This window comes from Equus przewalskii, chromosome 9, assembly GCF_037783145.1.
Source record: "Equus przewalskii isolate Varuska chromosome 9, EquPr2, whole genome shotgun sequence".
Classification (NCBI taxonomy): domain Eukaryota; kingdom Metazoa; phylum Chordata; class Mammalia; order Perissodactyla; family Equidae; genus Equus; species Equus przewalskii.
The window spans coordinates 18,613,721-18,633,675 of NC_091839.1; the positions used below are offsets into that span (position 1 = coordinate 18,613,721).

General features: G+C 41.5%; 1 protein-coding gene across 1 annotated transcript in view; it reads right to left on the minus strand.

Annotated features, from left to right (window-relative positions):
* Positions 1 to 206: 206 nt before the first annotated feature.
* LOC103553298 (orphan sodium- and chloride-dependent neurotransmitter transporter NTT5) overlaps positions 207 to 19,955 on the minus strand; it is a 36,607-nt gene continuing 16,858 nt past the window's right edge. The window contains 14 exon segments of the mRNA XM_070558192.1: positions 207 to 598; positions 600 to 829; positions 1,041 to 1,203; positions 3,187 to 3,346; positions 3,488 to 3,689; positions 4,051 to 4,237; positions 15,384 to 15,625; positions 15,794 to 15,904; positions 16,138 to 16,313; positions 16,529 to 16,655; positions 16,844 to 17,001; positions 17,393 to 17,895; positions 18,480 to 18,555; positions 18,670 to 18,786. Of these exon segments, the coding sequence (XP_070414293.1) occupies positions 562 to 598; positions 600 to 829; positions 1,041 to 1,203; positions 3,187 to 3,346; positions 3,488 to 3,689; positions 4,051 to 4,237; positions 15,384 to 15,625; positions 15,794 to 15,904; positions 16,138 to 16,313; positions 16,529 to 16,655; positions 16,844 to 17,001; positions 17,393 to 17,895; positions 18,480 to 18,555; positions 18,670 to 18,786 (2,489 nt within the window). The 3' untranslated portion in view covers positions 207 to 561.

Genomic DNA, 19,955 nt, shown 5'->3' on the forward strand with positions numbered 1-19,955 from the left:
CCATTTCCTGAGTTTCTCTTGGCTAACGACCAGTCTTTGGAAAAAGCAAGTCTACTAATCTAGCACCTGAATTTGCCATGACAAGGAGAGGGCAGGAACTCCGGGCTGGAGATTTGGCTCTCAAAAGAATGGAAGCCTCGTGAGGAAGACTAAATATCTGAGACATTTATAGGGAAGAAAAAAAAAGATCTGCTCACAGCCAGTGCTTAGAGTCCCAGCGGACTGATTTATTGACCAACAGCATTACTGCTCCAGCTCCACGGCAGGGGCGGGGCAGACCAGGCAAGAAGCAGGTTTGGTAGGCATTATCAATGGTGTATACAATGATGGGCATGTGTATATACTGAGGAAGGGGATGGGGAAAACACAATGACAGTGGTAACCCAGGAAGGTGGGGTCTTGGAGGGGGGGCTGAAAACCAGGCCCCATGAGCCCCCAAATATTCTCTTGGGAATAAAAGTAGTTCTGGGTCCATGGACACCAACAGTCTCAAGTTGGTATTAAGAGTTGCTTGTTAGATCTGTTTTGAGGGATATGTGATGTCAGGACAAATAAATGAAGTTAGGAAGTCACAAAACAGGTTGATCGCAATTCAGTTATCATCTTGTAGGATTTCCTCACTCTGGACCTCTTTAATGGGTGATAGTTGGACACTTAGGGGTAGGCATCTGGAGGATATCCTAGACTTGTGCCAGCTCGTGACATTGAAGGGAATCCCATGGGTGAGGCAGTATACAAAGTATGTGGGGATGGGGAGGATGCCAATGATAACAAGGGCAATCATCGCGAGCAGCCCCCATGATGGGTATTGTCGAAGCACCTCTTTTGACTGTGGAGAGATGGGAAAGAGGTTCAGAACATCGGAGTTCCCAGAAGAGGAAGGATATGGAAGAGAAAGGTGGGAGGGGAACTGGGGCGAAGGACTGATGAGTCCTCAGGGAGTCAGAAAATGAGATGATAGGGTCTTTAGGCCAAGGGCGGATTGAAAGATCTGGCCCCGACTCCCTAAGAAGGTCTGGGGTCTGGGGACGGAGGCTCACAGTGCTTGAGTCCCAGGCCACATAGGTGAAGCTCTTCAGAAACAGATGAATCAGAGTAGTCACCAACAGGACTAGCAGTAGAATTGGAGACAGACAGCACCACAGCCATCGAATGATGGGAGAGATGGGGCGGTCCCACAGGATCGCAAAGTCTGCAAGGAACCTGGGAGGAAGGGCCACAAGACTGTGGGAGGCCCAGTTGAGCCTTACCCAGTCTTGGGGGACAAGGCCAGCCTGACCTTAGCATCTTTCAAATATTCTACTTCACCTCCAAACCCCTACCTCAACTCAAGCCTCATCCTCTCTTATCTTCTCCCAAGTCACTCTTCCATCCCAACCCAAGAAAAATTTTCGAACATTCTTCTACTGCTTAGAAACCTTCCATGGGTACTCAGCGCCCTCAGGATGAAGGCCAGGTCCCTTTCATTCATTCCATGAATATGAGAATGTCTATGATGTGCCAGGGACTCTTCTAGGTGCTGGGTATCCACAGTGAACAACACAGACCAAAAAAAGGTAACACTTGATCGTCAGGGAACTTTTCTTAGCTTCTCTGCATGTTCTCCATCTCAATAAATATAAAACTGGGGGCCTAGAAAGCCATTCTCTCTTTCTCTTTGTCTACCTGTTCCTCTGCCCCGACTCTACTCAATCCTCCTCTCCTCTAGGACACCTTCTCTGACTCCCCAGGTGCCCGTGGAGGTCTCCTGGCTACCTCTGCTATAGACTTACCACCTTGTATTGGGATTGTCTGCTTATATATATCTCTTCCTCTTTGGACTCTGTGCTCTTTGAGAAGAGGAGCTCATTCTAATTCATTTGTATCTCAGTACCAGAAGGCTTTCCTGACACAGAGAAAGTCTCAAGAAATATGTGTTGAGTTAACGAATGAATGAACTGACTCCAAGAACCACTATCACATGAAAATGCTGCCACCTGAGCCTTCTGCCCTCAAATTATACCACTTGGATGTCCAAGTCACGCTTGGGAGTTCCTTGTACTTGATGCCCCTGATTATCTTGTTCCTTCTTCCCTACTAGCACTCCCTTGCAGAATTATAGCACATCTCTCAACCTACACCTCTACCACTCTAGCCCAAGCCATTGTTAGCCCTCATTTGGAATATTACGATAGTTCCTGACTGTTCTCTCTGCTTCACTCTTGACTCCTCACAGTCTGTTCTCCACCCAGCAGTCATAAGCATCTTTTTTGTTTCTGCTGAGGAAGATTCACCCTGAGCTAACATCCATTGCCAGTCCTCCTCTTTGCTTGAGGAAGATTAGCCCTGAGCTAACATCTATGCCAGTCTTCTTCTATTTTGAATGTGGGACACCACCACCACATGGCTGGTGAGTGGAGTATGTCTGCGCCTGGGAACCAAACTCACAAACCTGGGCCACCAAAGCAGACTATGTGGAACTTTAACCACTCTGCCACAGGGCTGGGCCCCATAAATATCTTTTTAAAAAATAAATCTGATAATGTCATTCTCCTAGTCAAAACCCTCCAATGCCTCCTCTCTCATTCTGCAGAAAAAGCTAAGTCCTACCATGGCCTCCAAGGCCCTACATGATCTCCCGCTACCTCTCTGGCCTCATCTCCTAACATTCTATTTCAACCTCCTTGTTCTCCCTGTTGCTCAAAAACTCCAAGCGTGATGCTTCCTCTTGCCTTAGTACTAACTGTTTCCTCTGCTTGGAACAGTCTTTCTCAAAACCTTGTCATAGCTCCATCCTTCATTTCATTCAGGAGTCTACTCAAATGTCCCCTTATCGGAGAGGCCTTCCCTGCAATCTCATCTAAATTAGCACCACTCCACCCTTGATCATCTTACTTACCCTATGATTTTCTCTTGTCAGTTATCACCACCTGACATTTCCATTTGTTCATTTGGTTATTGTCTATCTCCACCATTAGAATGTAAACTCTCTGAGGACAGAGATGCTTGTTTTATTCAATGCTGCACCCCTGGTGACTAAAACAGTGCCTGGCACATATTAAGCACTCAATAAATACGTTAAATAAATGAATAAATAAGAAGGTTTCTCAGAAGGCCCTGAAGTTAACGGTCCCTATGTCACTCTAGTTGGGTGATAATAGAGGCAACAAGAAATCGGTCAACCTTCCTACAGACCCAAGCTATCACCTCCTGGCCCCATAGGCCCAGGCCACGGCCATGTTTTCAAATATGACGATGATGATTATGGGGAGGACTATCCAGTATTCAGTCAGCAGTTTGAAGAAGTAGATGCCTGAAGGTCGAATGAAGAAGAGGCCGCACAGGAACATGAGCACAAAGACAACCACTAGAGGAAATATTGGATCTGGATTAAGGTCAGAGGTCTGGCTGGGTGATAAGGGCTAAGCAGAGGTCATAGACCAGGGCTGGACAAGAATATCAGTGAAGTCAGGGTCATTGGTGGGAGTAGAGCCATAGGTCAAGGTACCTGTAAGCAGCTTTGTATATTTCCTGAAACAAGAAAAGGTGTCCTGGAGGGGGGTAATGATACCCTGCATGTTCCCTATTGTGGTGCTCAGCTCCAGGATCAGCAACATCAGGAAGAAGAGGATGGACCAGAAGACAGACCCAGGAATGAATGACATGGTTTCAGTGACGGCCAGGAATGCAAAGCTTGGGCCCTCCTTAACCTGTTAAGAGGAGAAAGGTCAGGAGTTAAAGAAACTTTGAACTCAACAACAAAAAAAATACAGACAAAAATACATTCTACACTCCCTGTAAAACTTCCTAAAAGCCCTGGGTCAGTGAGAAAACCCCATCTCTAAGCTGACCCTCTGATGTGGAAAACCAATTCCCCTAGCATTGTCCGCAGGAGGGTATTCTGGAAGCTATAGTTCTTTGCATCACCAGGGCTGCAGGTGATCCTGGTTCTTCTGGGATTTTTTCCTGGTGCTAATAAAAGCTGAAATTTCTGTTTTACAGAAGGCTTTGGAATATGACAATAGCTTCCAACTGAGGAACTCTAGGCCTCACTCGTCTGTTTTTACTGACCTTCAAAAATTGTTGCTCTAAGCTGCACTCTGGCACGTGGCTGAGGACCATGCTCTTGATGGGATGGGGAAGGCTCTTGAGCCAGGAGGTGAAGATAGAGGTAGGGCGGTCAAACAGGTTTAGAGGGGGCTGAGCCTCAGGAGGCAGCTTCCTCGTGGCTACCAGGTTCATAAGTATTTCAGCACTCCTGGGGATAAAGAGTTGAATCACATAGAATCATTTTGCTCCTTAGGAGACCACCTCTGGTTCCCTTATCTTCCAGATAGGAAAGGACATCACCAGCCTAGCATTACTGATCTGGGTAAGGTAGACCTTAGAATGAAGCCTAGAAGGCACTGACCTTCAGGGACATGAATTGCTGTGAGCCTGGAGAATTTATGACCGTGGAGGGTCCCAGGAGAAGCCGTATCTATAGTCTTCTTGGGGACTCTGGGGTCCCTGCTCTAGTGATGGGGTCTCTTATTCAGCCCCTACCTCTTCCCTTCCTCCTTCCTTAGACAAGTGGGTAAAAGCCCACCTTCTAAGCTTTGCACTACAGAATGTCAAGGAGCACCATTTACTTAGATTACTATATGCATAATGCTCCCATGGAGTTGTGCTATGTGACAGAAACTGCTTCTTGGACTTTTTGATCTGAGCCCTGCTGACCTCTCTAGCCTTATCTTCCCATCATGACCCTCTGCATACTTCATGCTCAGGTCAGAGTTAACTCCTTACAGTTCCAGGACCTGCCATTCCCTCTCTGGCCCAAGACCAACCCCACCCCCATCGCCATTCTTCATTTGGCTAATTTCTACAAATTCTTAAAAATTCAGCTCACTGCTCTATAAGAACTAAAATGGAAGGCCTGCCAACTCTTATTTATTAGAGCAAAATGCAAGCTGCAGGAAAAGAAGTATAGTTTGATCACATTTTAGAAAATAAAATACTATTCTTTTCGTAACGGGCAAGTTAAATATTTGGACCAACTTTCTTACTGGAAATAACTCAAAAGTCTGGAAGATATTTTTTAATCTTAAAAGAAAAAAATGCTGACAAGACAATAAGGAATTATCAGACAAAAACTGAAGTACAGACAAAAGCAGTGGGGAAAGGGGACTTCCAAAGCAACTTTGCCCTGAAGGTATACGTCAAATACAACAAACTGTACTTGCAGTGTCCAATTTCATGACCTTTAAGAAATAAAAGGAGCATGGGGATCACATATAAAGCACCAGAACCTGACCAAAGTAAGGATCAGAATAGAAAGTCTTCCCCTACATCTGGCACTTCAAAGGGCTACCTTCAGTATAAAAACGAACCAGAAGCTTGTGCCCAACCCTTCCACACAACAGGGAATGCGAGGAAAGTTGCTTCAGAAATGAGCAAAACAAGGGGAAATTTTAAAAGTTCCTGACACGTTATAACCACACGCCAGCACTAGTTTGGATTTGCAGCCCAAATATTTGACCCTGGTTATCTCAAAAGCTCAAGCCAAGAACTGAGTTTCCTTTTTCTCTCTTTCTTTCTTTTTAAGAGTTTCAAGAAGTCTCTTTTTAATGTCCCTATGCATCAGGTAGAAACAAAAGTCCTATCTGGATGAATACACTTCATCTTAGGCCTTAAAGCATTCCTACAAATAATGGTCAAATAAATAGGACGTAGAGACAACCAAGCACACAAAAACAAGATACCATGAGCAATAACTATCAGAAACAATACAGTAAAAATAGACCTAAAGTTACTCCCAAATGTTAGAATTATCAAAGATTATAATACAACTATGTTTACTATGCTTAAATAATAAAAGGCAAGCTTGGAAATATTTGCAGGGAACAAGAAACTATAAATTGACCATGAAGGTTTTAAAAAACTAAACAGAACCTTTTGAAATAAAATAATTGAAATTTAACATTCAGTGTGGATAATTCTACTTCCAGCCACAATGAAGGAGCAGGGGCACCACTTACCCTCCCACTGTAAACAACCAGACAACTGGACAAACTTTACAAAGCACCTGTATTCAGAAAAGAGACAACAGGAAGCACAGGTCTTTGATCCCTGAGAGAAGGGAAACAAATGAGGTGCACCATACAATCGCCCTGGTTTTCTACCTGACAGCACATTCTAGACTATAGAGCAGGGAAGAAGATTGCAAGAAAAGTATGGTGGTCACATTCAGCTGAGGAGACAAAGAGGGGATTCAGGAAGGCTGAAGCAGCTGGAAGTTCCAAGGAAGGATTCTGGGGCAGAGGTAGCTACGAAGACAAAGAATTTCAGAAATGTGCATAGGGGACCTTTGAGTCTTTGCTGAATTTTAAGATGCACATGTGTAGGATGCAAATCCACAACGCAGAGTAAAGAAAAACCTGGAAACATCCAAGTTCTGAATGGGGTATTCAGAAGAGATCCCAGAAAGGCCATGCCTTAGCACTCCTGGAGAAAAGATTACTCTAAAACCACCCTAATGAAGCTTCAAATCAAGCCACAAAAGGATCAAACTGAGCCACAAGTAACATTACCTGCTAGAACAAAGCTCAATATACATTAAAGGAAGGCAACAAAAGCCAGACACTCAAAAACATAAAATTCACAAAGTCCAGCATCCAGTCAAGAATTGGTAAACAAATGAAGAAGGAACAAGATGTGACCCATAACCAGGAGAAAAATCAGAAAATAAAACAGTAAATAAAATAGAGCAATAAATGACAGAGATGATGGAATTAGAAGTCAAGGATATTAAAACTATGTTAAAGGGGCTGACCCCGTGGCCGAGTGGTTAAGTTCGCGCGCTCTGCTGCAGGCGGCCCAGTGTTTCGTTAGTTCGAATCCTGGGCGCAGACATGGCACTGTTCATCAAACCATGCTGAGGCAGTGTCCCACATGCCACAACTAGAAGGACACACAACGAAGAATATACAACTATGTACCAGGGGGCTTTGGGGAGAAAAAGGAAAATAAATAAATAAATAAAATCTTAAAAAAAAAAAAACTATGTTAAAGTGTTTAAAGAAAAATATGAAGCTAACAAGTAGAGAAATGGAAGATATAAAAAAAAAAAAAACCAGTGGGACTTGAAATTAAAAACATAATATCTGAAACGAAAAATTCCCCAGATGAGATTAGCAACAGATTAGACACTGTATAAAGAAAGATCAATGAACCTGAAGAAATAGCAATAGAAAATATACAAAAGGAAATACAGACAGAAAACACACTGAAAAAAGAAGACAGAGACTCAATGACTTGCGGGACAATATGAAACATTCTAAACCAAGTGCATTGGAGTCCCAGAAAAAGAGGAGGGGGAGAAAGGAGTATTTGAGAAAAACATTGGCCTAAATTTTTCCTAATTTGATAAAAATTGTATATCTCCAGTTTCAAGAAGCTTAATGAACCTCAAACAGGTTAAACAGAAAACTGAAAGAAGACCTATGATAATAAAATTTCTGAAAAACAGTGAAAAAGAGAAAATCTTAAAAGCAATCTGAGAAAGAATAAGACACAGTATAGGGAAAAAAAGATAAAAATGAATGCAAAAAAGCCATCAGAAAGTATAAAATCAAGAAGACAAGAAACTACATCATTAAAGTATCAAAAGAAAAAACTGTCAAACTAAAATTCTACATTGAAATATTCTTTTGTAATTGAATATATTTTACATATTCATATAAACATATGTTTCATAACTAAAGGTGAAGTGAAGACTTTCAGACAAATAAAAGTTGAGAGAATTCATTGCCTGCAGGTTTACATTACAAAAAATGTTAAAGGAAGTTCTTTTTCTTTTCTGCTCCCCCAAACTGCAACACATGGTTGTATATCCTAGTTGTAAGTTATTCCAATTCTTCTGTGCGGGATGCTGCCAGAGTATGGCCTGATGAGCAGTGTGTAGGTCCGTGCCCAGGATCTGAACTGGTAAACTCAGGCACCCCAAAGCAGAGCACACGAACTTAACCAGTCAGTCACGGGGCCAGCCCCTACAGGAAGATCTTAAATGGAAGGAAAATGATACCAGGTGGAAACTTGGGATCTACACAAAGGAATGAACAGTGCTGAAAATACAAAATATAAAATCTCTTTAAAAGACATTGATTATTTAAGAAAAAATAATAACGATGTATTCTGTTTAAAATGTGGTGAAAAGAAAAATGCATGACAAAAACAATACAAAGGACAGGAAAAGAGAATAGAAGTATATTGCTGTAATCTTTTTCAATTTTGTGTGAAATTGTTTACTATTATTTGAAAGAAGATGGTGACAAGTTAAAGATGTATATTCTAAACTCTAGAGCAACCATTAAACCCACAAAACAAAAAGGTATAGTGAATAAGACAAGAATGAAAATAAAGATGGAATCATAAAAATCCTTTTAAAAAACTCAATCTAATTAGGAAATGAGGAATAAAGTAACAAAGAGACAGGACAAAAAGAAAAGTAGCAAGACGGTAGACCTCATAAACACTGCAGAATCACTGCTTTCCCTTGAAAATGGCGAAATGCATGCCTGCCCATTCTTACGCCTTATTCAGCATAGCACTGGAGAGTCTAGTCAATGCAATAAAGCAAGTAAAATAATTTTTAAAAGATTAGAAAGGAAGAAGTAAATGTCTTCATTTGCAGATACAAGATTGTGTATGTCGACAAACCTAAAGCTACAAAAATAAGTGAGTTTATCAAGGTCAATGTACATAAATCAGTTGTAATTCAATATACTAAGCAATGAAAAGTTGGATTTAAAATTTAAGAATATTATTTATAATAGAATATAAAATATGAAATCATTAGGGATAAACTTTAGAAAATATATGCAAGACATGTTATAGACTAAAATTTACAAAATATTGCTGAGAGAAATTAAAGCAAAGGTAAGGGGCTGGCCCCATGGTCAAGTGGTTAAGTTCGTGCACTCTGCTTCAGCAGCCCAGGGTTTCACCAGTTTGGATCCTGGGCGCGGACATGGCACCACTCATCAGGCCATGCTGAGGTGGCATCCCACATGCCACAACTGGAAGGACCCACAACTAAAAATACACAACTATGTACCAGGGGGCTTTGGGGAGAAAAAGGAAAAATACAATCTTTAAAAAAAAAAAAAAGAAGAAGAGGTAAATAAACAGAGAGATGTATCATGTTCCTGAGTCAGAAGACACAGTATTGGTAGTTGCTTATTCTCCCTAAAATGATCCATAGATTCAATGCAATCCCAATTAACACCTCTGAACAACTTCTTTTCATAAAAAATTGACAAGGTAATTCTAAAATTTACACAGAGAGCAAAGATGTGCAACAGCCAAAACAATTTTGGAAAAGAACAACACAACTGAAGAACTTACACAACTTGATTTTAAGAAACAGGAAAACATGATTCATACTCAAGAGACGATGATATTGAAACCAGCAGACAAGAATTTTAATGCTGTTGCTCAAGGACTTAAAGGAAAATATACTTACAAGGAAAGAAAAGATAAAGATCACAGCAAAGAAAAAAATTATAAAAGAGAACCATAATAGAGGTTTTAGAACAAAAAAATACAGTATCTGAAATTTAAAAATTCAGTGGGTGGACTGAATCAGAAGTGAGCTGGTAACTTAAAGACACATCAACAGATACCACACAAATCTGAAGAATAGAGAAAAATCATATTTAAAAAATATAATGAACAGAGCCTCAGGGACCTGTGGGACAATAAAAAAAAAGTCTAACAAACATATGTATATGTAATTAGAATTCCAGAAGGAGAGGGGAGAATGAGGCAGAAAAAATATTTAAAGGAAGAATGGCAGAAAACTTCTCAAATCTGGTGAAAAAATATAAATTTACAGATTTAAGAAGCTCAGCAAACCACAAGCAGAATGAATATTTTTAAAAATTGCCTTCTCATCAGAAACTACAGAGTTCAGAAGCACACTTCACCCTGCCTTACTGAATGCAAGTAAAAACCGTACACAGAACACATGGAAGGACTCTGGAAAGTAAATGGTAGCGAGCAGCTTGGGAAGGAAAATAGAACTTCAAGTACCACCAAATTAGTGATGAGTTTCCAAAAATTTTTCCCTCCAGTATCTCCTGGTCTGGACTCAAAAGCAGCATGACACTCAGAACTATGTATCAGGTATGGACAGAAAGAGCTCCAAGGGAAGTTCTCTATTTCTGTTCTAAGGAATAGGAAAGAGGCCTCAAAGTCTCAGAGAAAGTGGGATAAATCCCCTGATTTTTCTTGTTCTTTCTGTCTTATCACACACATCAGACAATCCTGCAGCAACAATGGTGGCTGTGGCAGTGGTGGCTGGACAAATACCCATAACCCTGAGATGGAAACCCTCATCTGACCAAAGAAACTGTGGTCCTAGGAACACGGATAAAGGAGGAGACTCTTGTTGCTTTCTAAAGATTTCTCTCCTCTCAATGCTTGGCCCTGGAGGTCGATGCAGCTGATGAAATGGGTAGCAGAGCAGGGAAACTAAAGCCCTAGTTATTTAGGCAGAAAATCAGGTATTGGGACTTCTAAGAGCTAGGAAGTGTCAGGGAGATTTCAGGTAAGAGGGAGCTCTAGAAAGTGATCCCATAACGTGTCACATGAAATCCCGGGCAGCACATGATTGTTTCTGAGCCTAAACAGCATTCCAGAGACTGTGAGAGCTGGAGAACAGGATATACCACTGCCCAGCTCCCAAACTACTGGTGGTATACAACCAGGATAGCTCCAAATAGCATTGCAAAGACTTTGAAAACTGAACTGACATTGGAACCATAACCCATGTAAGGTGGGTAGAAACTTCCAGCTTAAATCTAACAGGGTCAGTTGCCTCCTGAAACTTAAAAAAAAAAAAAAAAAAATCAACATTTTCCAAAGAATTAAATAAATGCCGTCTCAAATATATTTAAAATAACCACAATACAATACAAAATTACCTGATATATGAAGAACCAGGAAAATCTCAACATGCCAGAAGGAAAAAGATAATCAATACACATCAACCCCAAAATGACACAGAAGTTTTAATGATCAGACGTTAAAGCAGCTGTTACAATCATACTCTGAGAAGTCAGAGCCAACACTCTTGAAAGAAATGGAAAGAAAGAATATCAGCAGACAAAAGATATAAGAAAAACACTAAGTGGAAAATTTTATAACTAAAAAACATAACAACAAATAAAAAATCCACTTGATCTGCTAAATAGCAGAATGAAGAAGACAGAGGAAAAAGTCAGTGACCTTGAAGATCAGTCAACAGGAAGCATCCAATAGGAACAACAGACAGAAAAAGAGTGAGACAAAGTGTACAGAGCCTCAGAAACCTATGGGACGATAACAAAGGATCTATTATCTATGTTACCAGAGTCCAGAATGAGAGACAAAGGAGTGCAGTGCATAAAAAATATTTGGAGAAATAATGGCTTAAAATTTCCCACATTTGGCCAAAGTCATAAACTTTTAGATTCAAGAAGCTCAGGAAACCTCAAACAGGATCAACCCAAAAGCTCATGCCCAGACACATCAAAATCAAGCAACTGAAAGCTAAACATAAAATTTTTTTAAATCTTGAAAGCAGCCAGAAAAAAATGACACATTACATATAGGGGAACAACAATTTGAACGACTGCAAAATTCTCATCAAAAATGGAGGCCAGGAGGAAATAGCACATTTTTAAAGTGCTGAAAGAAAAGGACTGTCAACCTATAATTCTATATACAGTGAAAACATCCTTCAAGAATGAAGCCAAACGAAAGGCATTTTCAGATTAAAGGAACTCAGAAGATTCATTGCCAACATATCTGCAACATAAAAGAAATGCTGAAGGAAGTTTTTCAGATAGAATGGAAATAATACTGAAGGGAAAATTCAAACTTCAGAAATGAAGGAAGAGCAACAAAAATAATAACCATCTAGGTAAATATAATAGGATATTTTTCTCCCCCTAAGTTTTGGAATATGCATGTCAATTGAAAGTATGTCAGTTGAAAGCAAAAATTATAACATTGTTTGATGGGATTTTCAATGTATGTAAATATAGTACATATGACAACTATAACATAAAAAGGAGGAAGATAAAGGGTCCTACATATAAATTTCTCCAACTTTGTGGCATACGTTGTCATCATCTTAATGATATATTTCAAAGAGAAAATGGTTTGAATTTTGATAGTGTCCTATTAGTAACTATAACAAGGGCTTCCCTACTAAGGGACAACGAGGACTCTAAAGAATAGAGGAATAGCAGACATAGAGGATAGCAGGCACTACCTCTAGGCCTAACACAGATCACTTAAGAAAGGAATGAAGGTGGAATAGACTCCCAGGTGATCTTGTTAAATGAAAAAAGTAAAAAACAAGAGTATAAAAACAATAGTATGGGGGCCAGCCCAGTGGCATAGTTATTAAGGTCGTGTGCTCCACTTTTGTGGCCCAGGGTTCATGGGTTTGGATCTCAGGCACAGACCTACACACTGCTCGTCAAGCCATGCTGTGGCGGCATCCCACACACAAAATAGAGGAAGACTGGCATGATGTTAGCTTAGGGACAATCTTCCCCAAGCAAAAAGAGGAAGACTGGCAATCTTCCTCTCTCTCTCTCTCTCTCTCTCTCTCACACACACACACACACACACACACACACAAACAACAGTAGGCTATCTTTTGTGTAAGAAAGAAGGGTAAATAAGAAAATATACATTTTTCTGCTTATTTTTATAAACAAACCCAGGAAAGATAAACCAAAAAATAATGAACTTGGTTACCTATACGGGATGGGTAGGAATCAAGCTGAAGTGATGTTGGGAAAGTGATGTTTCTCTGAGTATCTTTTTGTATAATTTTGTCTTTTAAACCATATTAATGTTTAAAAAAACAAAATTAAATTAAGTTTGGAGGGACACTAAAATGTCATACAAACAGAAACAAATGATCCTAACTGTATTTCAAATGAACATCACATCCACACTGAATGGAGGAAAAAGAACTAACCCAAGTAATTTTTAAACATAGCATTTTGACTGTAAAATTCAGGAAAAGGACATAAAGTCTTCAACAAATAATGAACCCTGGAATTAGCTGGCCCCCATACTATTGTTTTTATACTCTTGTTTTTCACTTTTTTCCTTTAACAAGATCACTGGGAGTCTCTTCCACCTTCATTCCTTTCTTAAGTGATCTTTGCAATGGTATGGGCTAGCAATTCTGTAACTATTTTGCTGTGTATTCTAACATCAGGATTGAGCAAATGGGTGTGTGCAAGAGAGATCATTACAATCGTCCCAACACTGTGGAAGGTAATTTGGCATTATCTAGTGACGCTGAAGGTGTGTGTGGTAAATTGAAGACACATGGCCACAGTATTTTGCAGCTCCTCTCATCAAGAGGTAAAGCATATTTTTCCACCTCTTTCATCTAGGGTAGCTTTGTGACTTCCTTTGACCAAAAAAGTGTAGGAGCAATGACAATGGGAGCATTCCCATGCTTAGGTTTCAAGACACTTTGTTGATTCCGCCTTTGTTCTCTGGGAGCTGCCCAACAATCTCACTCATAGGTATATACCCTAGAAAAATGTGTACATTAGGAACATGTATAAGAATGTTTAAGAGCCAAAACTGGCTCTTAAACTGAAATGTCCAAATGTTCATTGACAGTAGAATGGATAAAGAAATTGTGGTACAGCCTTGTGTCAATTAATGACAGGGATACGTTTTGAGAAACGTGTCATTAGTCGATTTTGTCTTTGTGTGAACATCGTAAAGTGTACTCACACAAACCTAGATAGTATAGCCTGCTACACACTTAGGCTATATGGCACTAATCTTATGTGGCCACCATCGTATATGCAGTCTGTTGTTGACGAAAACATCATTATGTGACGCATGACTGTATATTCACATACTGGAATATTATACAGCATTAAAAAGCATAGACTACAGCTACACACAACAATATGGATGAATCTTACAATCATATGTTGAATGAAAGAAGTAAAAGAATACAAAGAGAATATATATATAAATGAACAAATTAAGCTACATAAATGGACATGCAAAACTATATTGCTTTATATAACTGTATAAATTAAACTATATTGTTTAGATACGCATACATAGGTAATAAAATATAAAGAAAAACAAAGAACTAATCATAAAAGTCAGGAGAATGCTTACCTCTATGAGGGAGAAAAGAGGTTATAATCAGAGATCATGGAGAGGTTCCAGGGTCATTCTAGTTCTTAACACGGGTGGTGTCTATTTCACAGTTCTTTACACTGCACATTTTGTTTTATGTATGTTTCTAAACATATGTAATATCTCATAATAAAATGTCTTTTAAAAACATTAAAAAATACCATTACACTCCCACCAGACTGGTAAAAATTTTAAAGTTTGACCAAGTTTAATCAAGTGTTGTGCAGAAAGGGGAATACACGGAATTCTCACATATCACAAACCACTTTGAAAGTCAGACAATATAGTAAAACTGAAAGTGTGTATACCCTACACAGCAACTCCATTCCTAAGTATGTACCCTAGAGAACTCTTGCACGTGTGCACATATACGTGCCCAAGCTGCTTCTAGAAGAAAATGGCGGCTATTTTCACGGGTTAGGATTACTGTGGAAATTCAGCTTAGGTCTGCAGCCTCTGGGAATCCTTCTCTGACTAGCCTAGGCAGAATTAATGGCTCTGTTTTCTGTCCTCTCCATCACACCTGCTACCGGTTATCATGAGTTTATGACCGTCTGATTAAGTCCTTAATTCCCCTCCCCTCCTCCCTCCAAAACCAAAAACTCAATGAAAGCAAGGACTGTGGTCTGAGTCACCTGTCCAAGTCCCTGCGGTACACCAATAGTACTTTCTAAATGTCTCATGGATGCTTTTTAAATTAATGCCTGAAGAATAAAAAACAGCAGTGAGGAGACAAAAAAGGTTTTAGTTCTGAGAGTCCTTTTAGGATTTAAGTATGCTAGATTGACAGAAATCCCTGAATTTAGGAGTTGACATTCAGAATGAGGGCATTCAGGAAGTAGAAGGTTCTCCGGATGGGTGTGGTCTTACATGCTGTCCAGGACTCGAGTAACCTTGAATGTTTGCCACTTTTATCATATCTCTGTGGTGGGACTCTGAGGTGGACAGTTGGCAATCTCTGAGTTTGAAGATTTCTAGGGCTAGAAAAGGGCTCTGAGAAGGATAATAGCTGACAGGGATTCTATTGTCTCTGCTTCTCACTCCGAGAGAAAACAGAGGCTTGCAAGTGCGCCTGAGGTTGAGATGTGTGAATGTGGATCTTTGTAACAACTTTAAGGTTAGGGTCTCTGGCTTTTGTAGTTGCCCGGGGCTGGGACCCTTAATCAAGGGGCTAGCCTTACTTTTCACTGCAGTGCTGCGTGATGACTGTGGCCCGGAAGCCCAGGAGAGAGAAGAAAAAAGGTGTGAAAAGCAGCATGGTGACCAGGTTGACAAGAGCCACAAGAAAGGCATCATGGAGACAGTTGTTTGATGGGTGCATGTGCGAGGATATGGCGACAACGGGGCCAAAGCCTAGGCCCAAGGCAAACAAGACTTGGGTCCCTGCTCGGCACCACACATTCATGTTGTACATAGCCGATATCTAAAAGGGAGAAGACAAGTATAAGGGGAGATGTCAAAGAAGGAGAAGAGAACCTTAACAGTGGGGGAGAGGGATGCAGAGGGAGAGATAATGGGGAAAGGATGCCCTAAGAATAGGCAATAGGCGTCCTCCAAGGCCTGATAGGGGAGTGAGGAAGAAATACCTTACCTTGGCAGATGCCAAATGTCGAAGGCCAAATACCGCCCCATCCAGCAGGAGACTCCGGATTAGGAGACAAAGGACGATGAGATAGGGGACTGGTACCAAGAGATACATTACCTGAATTGAGAGTGGGACATATCAGCAACCATGTACCAGTGGGAGTCAACCAACAGTCAGCAGGGATGAAAAGTTCTAAGTCAGAAATGAGGAGTTAGAAGACAGCTTTCAGTAGGAGTCAGGGGCTAGCAGGAGTAAAAGGCCAGTGAGAAATTAGGAGATCCATGAGTGAAAATGCTGGGTGAGGGCTAAAGCATCTGAGAAAGTCAAGAAATCAAAAAATGGTGGCTCACCTTCCCAGTGGACTTGAGCCCATTAATCATGAAAGCAGCAACAAGACACCAGGCCACCAATAAGGACAGGCTCAGACTGAGGACTGGTGGCCCACCATCCTCAATTCTGTCTGAGGCCTTCAAGGTCAGCCGGTACCAGAAGTACATGGAGGGTGTCGTCTGTGCACATTCAGGATCTAGGGGGACCTGGTTTTGGACACGCCTCCTAGACAGAGTAACCCCTCCCCTCTTCTTCACCCCTTCTCCCACCTCCCACTCCTCCTTCCCCTTCCATTTCTTCTTCCTTCTACTGCCTTCCTCTTCTTTATCCCCCCTTGCTCCTTTCTCCTCTTCCAAATTCCCTTCCACCTCTCTGTTTTCCCTTTCTCCTCCTCTTTCACTTCCTCCTCACCAAAGTCAGTGGAGTTCTTCACTAAGGGACATTTCTCCCATGGAAGGTGAAACTGGAAGGACTGGCTCAAGTAAGAGAGAGTCCAGGCATTGACCACATTCAAGTACAAGCCACCGATGAAGCACACCTGGGGGTCAGGGAAGAGGTGGCTGGGGAGGAAGGGTGGGGACAGGAAAAAGGAAGGGATTTGACAGAGGACTGGGGAGCTAAAGGGACTTGACCCATGGAAGTGAAGTCATAGGACCCATTCCAGGACAAGGGTTGGGATGGGGGTGGGGGGTAAAGGGTAGGCCTGGGCAGCCCAGGGCTCCTCACCAGGAAGCTGGTATACCCCACACCACCAATCCAGGGGCTGATGAGCTTCCATACATCAATGCTGCCCCGACGCAACCTCTGACCAGCTGCCATCTCCAGGAAGAGAAGAGGAATCCCGATCAAGAACATCATGAAGATGTAGATAAGGAGAAAACTGCCTGTGCAGGGGATGCAAGGAAGGGCTCTGAGAACCATCTGGCTTTTCAGTGCCTAGACTTCATCAGGGGTCCAGGAAAACATGTTCCCCACCAGTGACCTCCCTCAGGGCCATAGGCATCAGGACTCAACTCTTTACACATCCTTCATAGTCCCAGGTGTCCAGTCCCTTGGGCCCCAATTCCTGGAAGACCCATATACCTAGCTTCCAGCCTTACCCCTGCACCTCTACCCCTCTCATGATCCAAGTGTTCAGGCACCTGGTTCCTATCCTGCTCAGAGTACCAAGTCTCCAGCTTCTACACATTCCAGAGACCTTAGAGTTTAAAGCCTGGACAGGCCTCTGTCCTGCTAGCCCCTTGTGGATCCATGACTCCTGGTCCCCAGACTTACAACCTCCGTTGTGAAGCCACAGGAAGGTAAAATGCCAGAGATCACCTGGCCTCACGGAGTAGCCCACCTGGGCCAGGATGTACTCAACCTTGTTGGACCAGACTGGACGGGTGAAGAGGACCTTACTCTTTTCCTTCTCTGGCACCTGCAGCTTCTCAGGTAAGTGTTTCCGTTTTGCCAGTGGGGCAGCTATCATCCGCAATACAGAGTTTTGCTTGGATTGGCTGGCTCTGCTCTGAGCCTCAAAAGCTTGAGCCTCCCAGGCCCGAGCCTTCGCAGCCCGGGCCTCCAAACCCTGGGCCTCTGAAACCCAGGATGTCGGAGACCAGGTGGCTCTGCGTACTTTATCCCAAATTTGGCTTCCTGGGGAACTCTCAGAAAGCTCAGTAGATGGGGTTTTTGACAGTGAAGGTTCTGAAGCCTGGGCCTCTGTCTTCATTCCAGGCTGACTCTCTGGAGCAGCTCCAGTGTTTTCAAGGGAGGGTCTGCCTTGCTGAGTAGACCTTAAGGACACCGAAAACTAGATTTTAGAGTCAAGGAATGACCGAGTTCCAAAACGACACCTCCTTAAAGCAAACCTCACATTTCTGTCCCTACCACCACTGAAATTCAAAGCACAAGAAAACTCTTACGTAAGTTTTACTTCTTAGAAATGTTTTGGTGCAGGGGACTACGGTAGAGATAGCCAAGCTTATAGTCAGGAATCCCACTCAAAGAGTTTCTGAAAACATTGAGGTATACTCCTCACAGAGGGAGGGACATTTATAGTGGGCTTCTGAATCAAAGAAACTAATTTAATACTAAATCTGCCTTATAACCCTAGGAAAGCTGCTTTACCTCGCTGAGCTTTCTCATCTGTATAACACTCAGGTCTCTGCCCAAATATTGCCTCACCAGACACGCCTTCCCTGCCCATCTATCTAAAATAGCAGCTACCTACCCACCACTCTCACCATTCTATCTACTTTTATTTTTCTTCATAGCATTTCTCACCTCCTGATGTGGTTATCTATTGATCGTTAATCTAGTTATCATCTACCTACCCCCCCACCGCTGCTCTATGCCCAGCAAGAGGATAGCGCTCTACCTCTCATCTGGAGCCACCCTCCTCTTTGTTCTCTGTGCTTCTGCCATTCTCATCTTTTGTTGGCTCCTCAAATGTTCTGCAGGGGAATGGGCAAGGAGCATGCTGAAGAAGAAAAGAAAAAAAAAACAGGTGTAGAAGAGGGGAAGAGAGAGAGACCTGGAGTTTTCTTTCAGAGGGGGAAGGAGCATACCATCCAAAAGCAGAGGCAGTGGGTGGGCATCAAGGCAGCACTGGCACATCCAGGTCACCTGGATAATCGGCTGTGAGACACACTGTTTCCAAAGAGTTCTTAGTAGCTCAGGAAATGCTTATAATTCAACGATAGGTTAAAAAAAAACAAAATTCAGACACAAATCTCTATCTTTAGTTCTAGCTCTACTACATTTAAAAATACAATGAAAGAAAAGGCTGAAAGATAATACATCAATAAATAGAAGATGACAGGATTATAGATGTTTTTATATCTTTCGCTCTGATTTTAAACGAGTTTAGTAAATTATCTAAAAAACACGTATTACTTTAGTAATCAAGAAAAATATGTATTAATAAGTAAAAATTTTAAAAAGGAAGACAATACTGGACACAGAAGTCAGATTGAAGGAGCTCCCGTCAACCAAATGTGTGACAATTAGAGCATCAAAATAAACAAGATAGTAATGGATGAGAAGCCATAGAATAAAACAAGAATCCATGAACTCATAGTGATATAAATAAGGAAAAGAAAAATCTCTTCCTTACAGTAAAATTCAAACTAACAAATGTACAAGGAATGATGAAATCCGAAAATCTTCCTTTGGAAACCATGAGAGTAATAACTGATTCAAGCAAGCATCATCAATGGTTGCTAATACAAGATGATGAAAGTGTGATGGGGACAAATAATTGCCTGGTATTAATGTAGCACCCTACAAAATAGTCTCCTCAAAACCCAGAAAAACAGCACCTTAACAATGTTAGACACTACCTTAACCAAGTCATGGAAGTTACTTGATACCACTTGCCTTCTGATATTATGCACTGAGAAGAACACATCATTTCAGTGGTATTCCTGCCAAAAATGTATAACCAGAATCTAATCATGAGGAAACATCAGACAAATCCAAACAGAGGGACACTACAAAATAACTGGCCTGTATTAAGAATGTAAAAGTCAAGAAGACAAGGAAATATGCAAGAATTCTAAGTCTGAAATAACAACTGTAAGTCTGAAATACGTCAAAATAAGAAGTTACTACTGGAACTGGAAAAACACCTAGGTTGGACTTCCAGTTTCTGGTTCACATGTAAGGAGCTTGAAGTCACCACTCTGTCCTAACAAATAAAAAGCTGAACAGACTGAAAAATCAACAACTCTTCTTGGATCCCTAAGGAAGGTGAAGACAGGGCAAACCACTGTCCCCAAGACTGGAGAGACAGACAGGCATGTGCAAAGATTCACTGACTGCCCGAGCAGAGACTCACGAGTGGAAACCACCA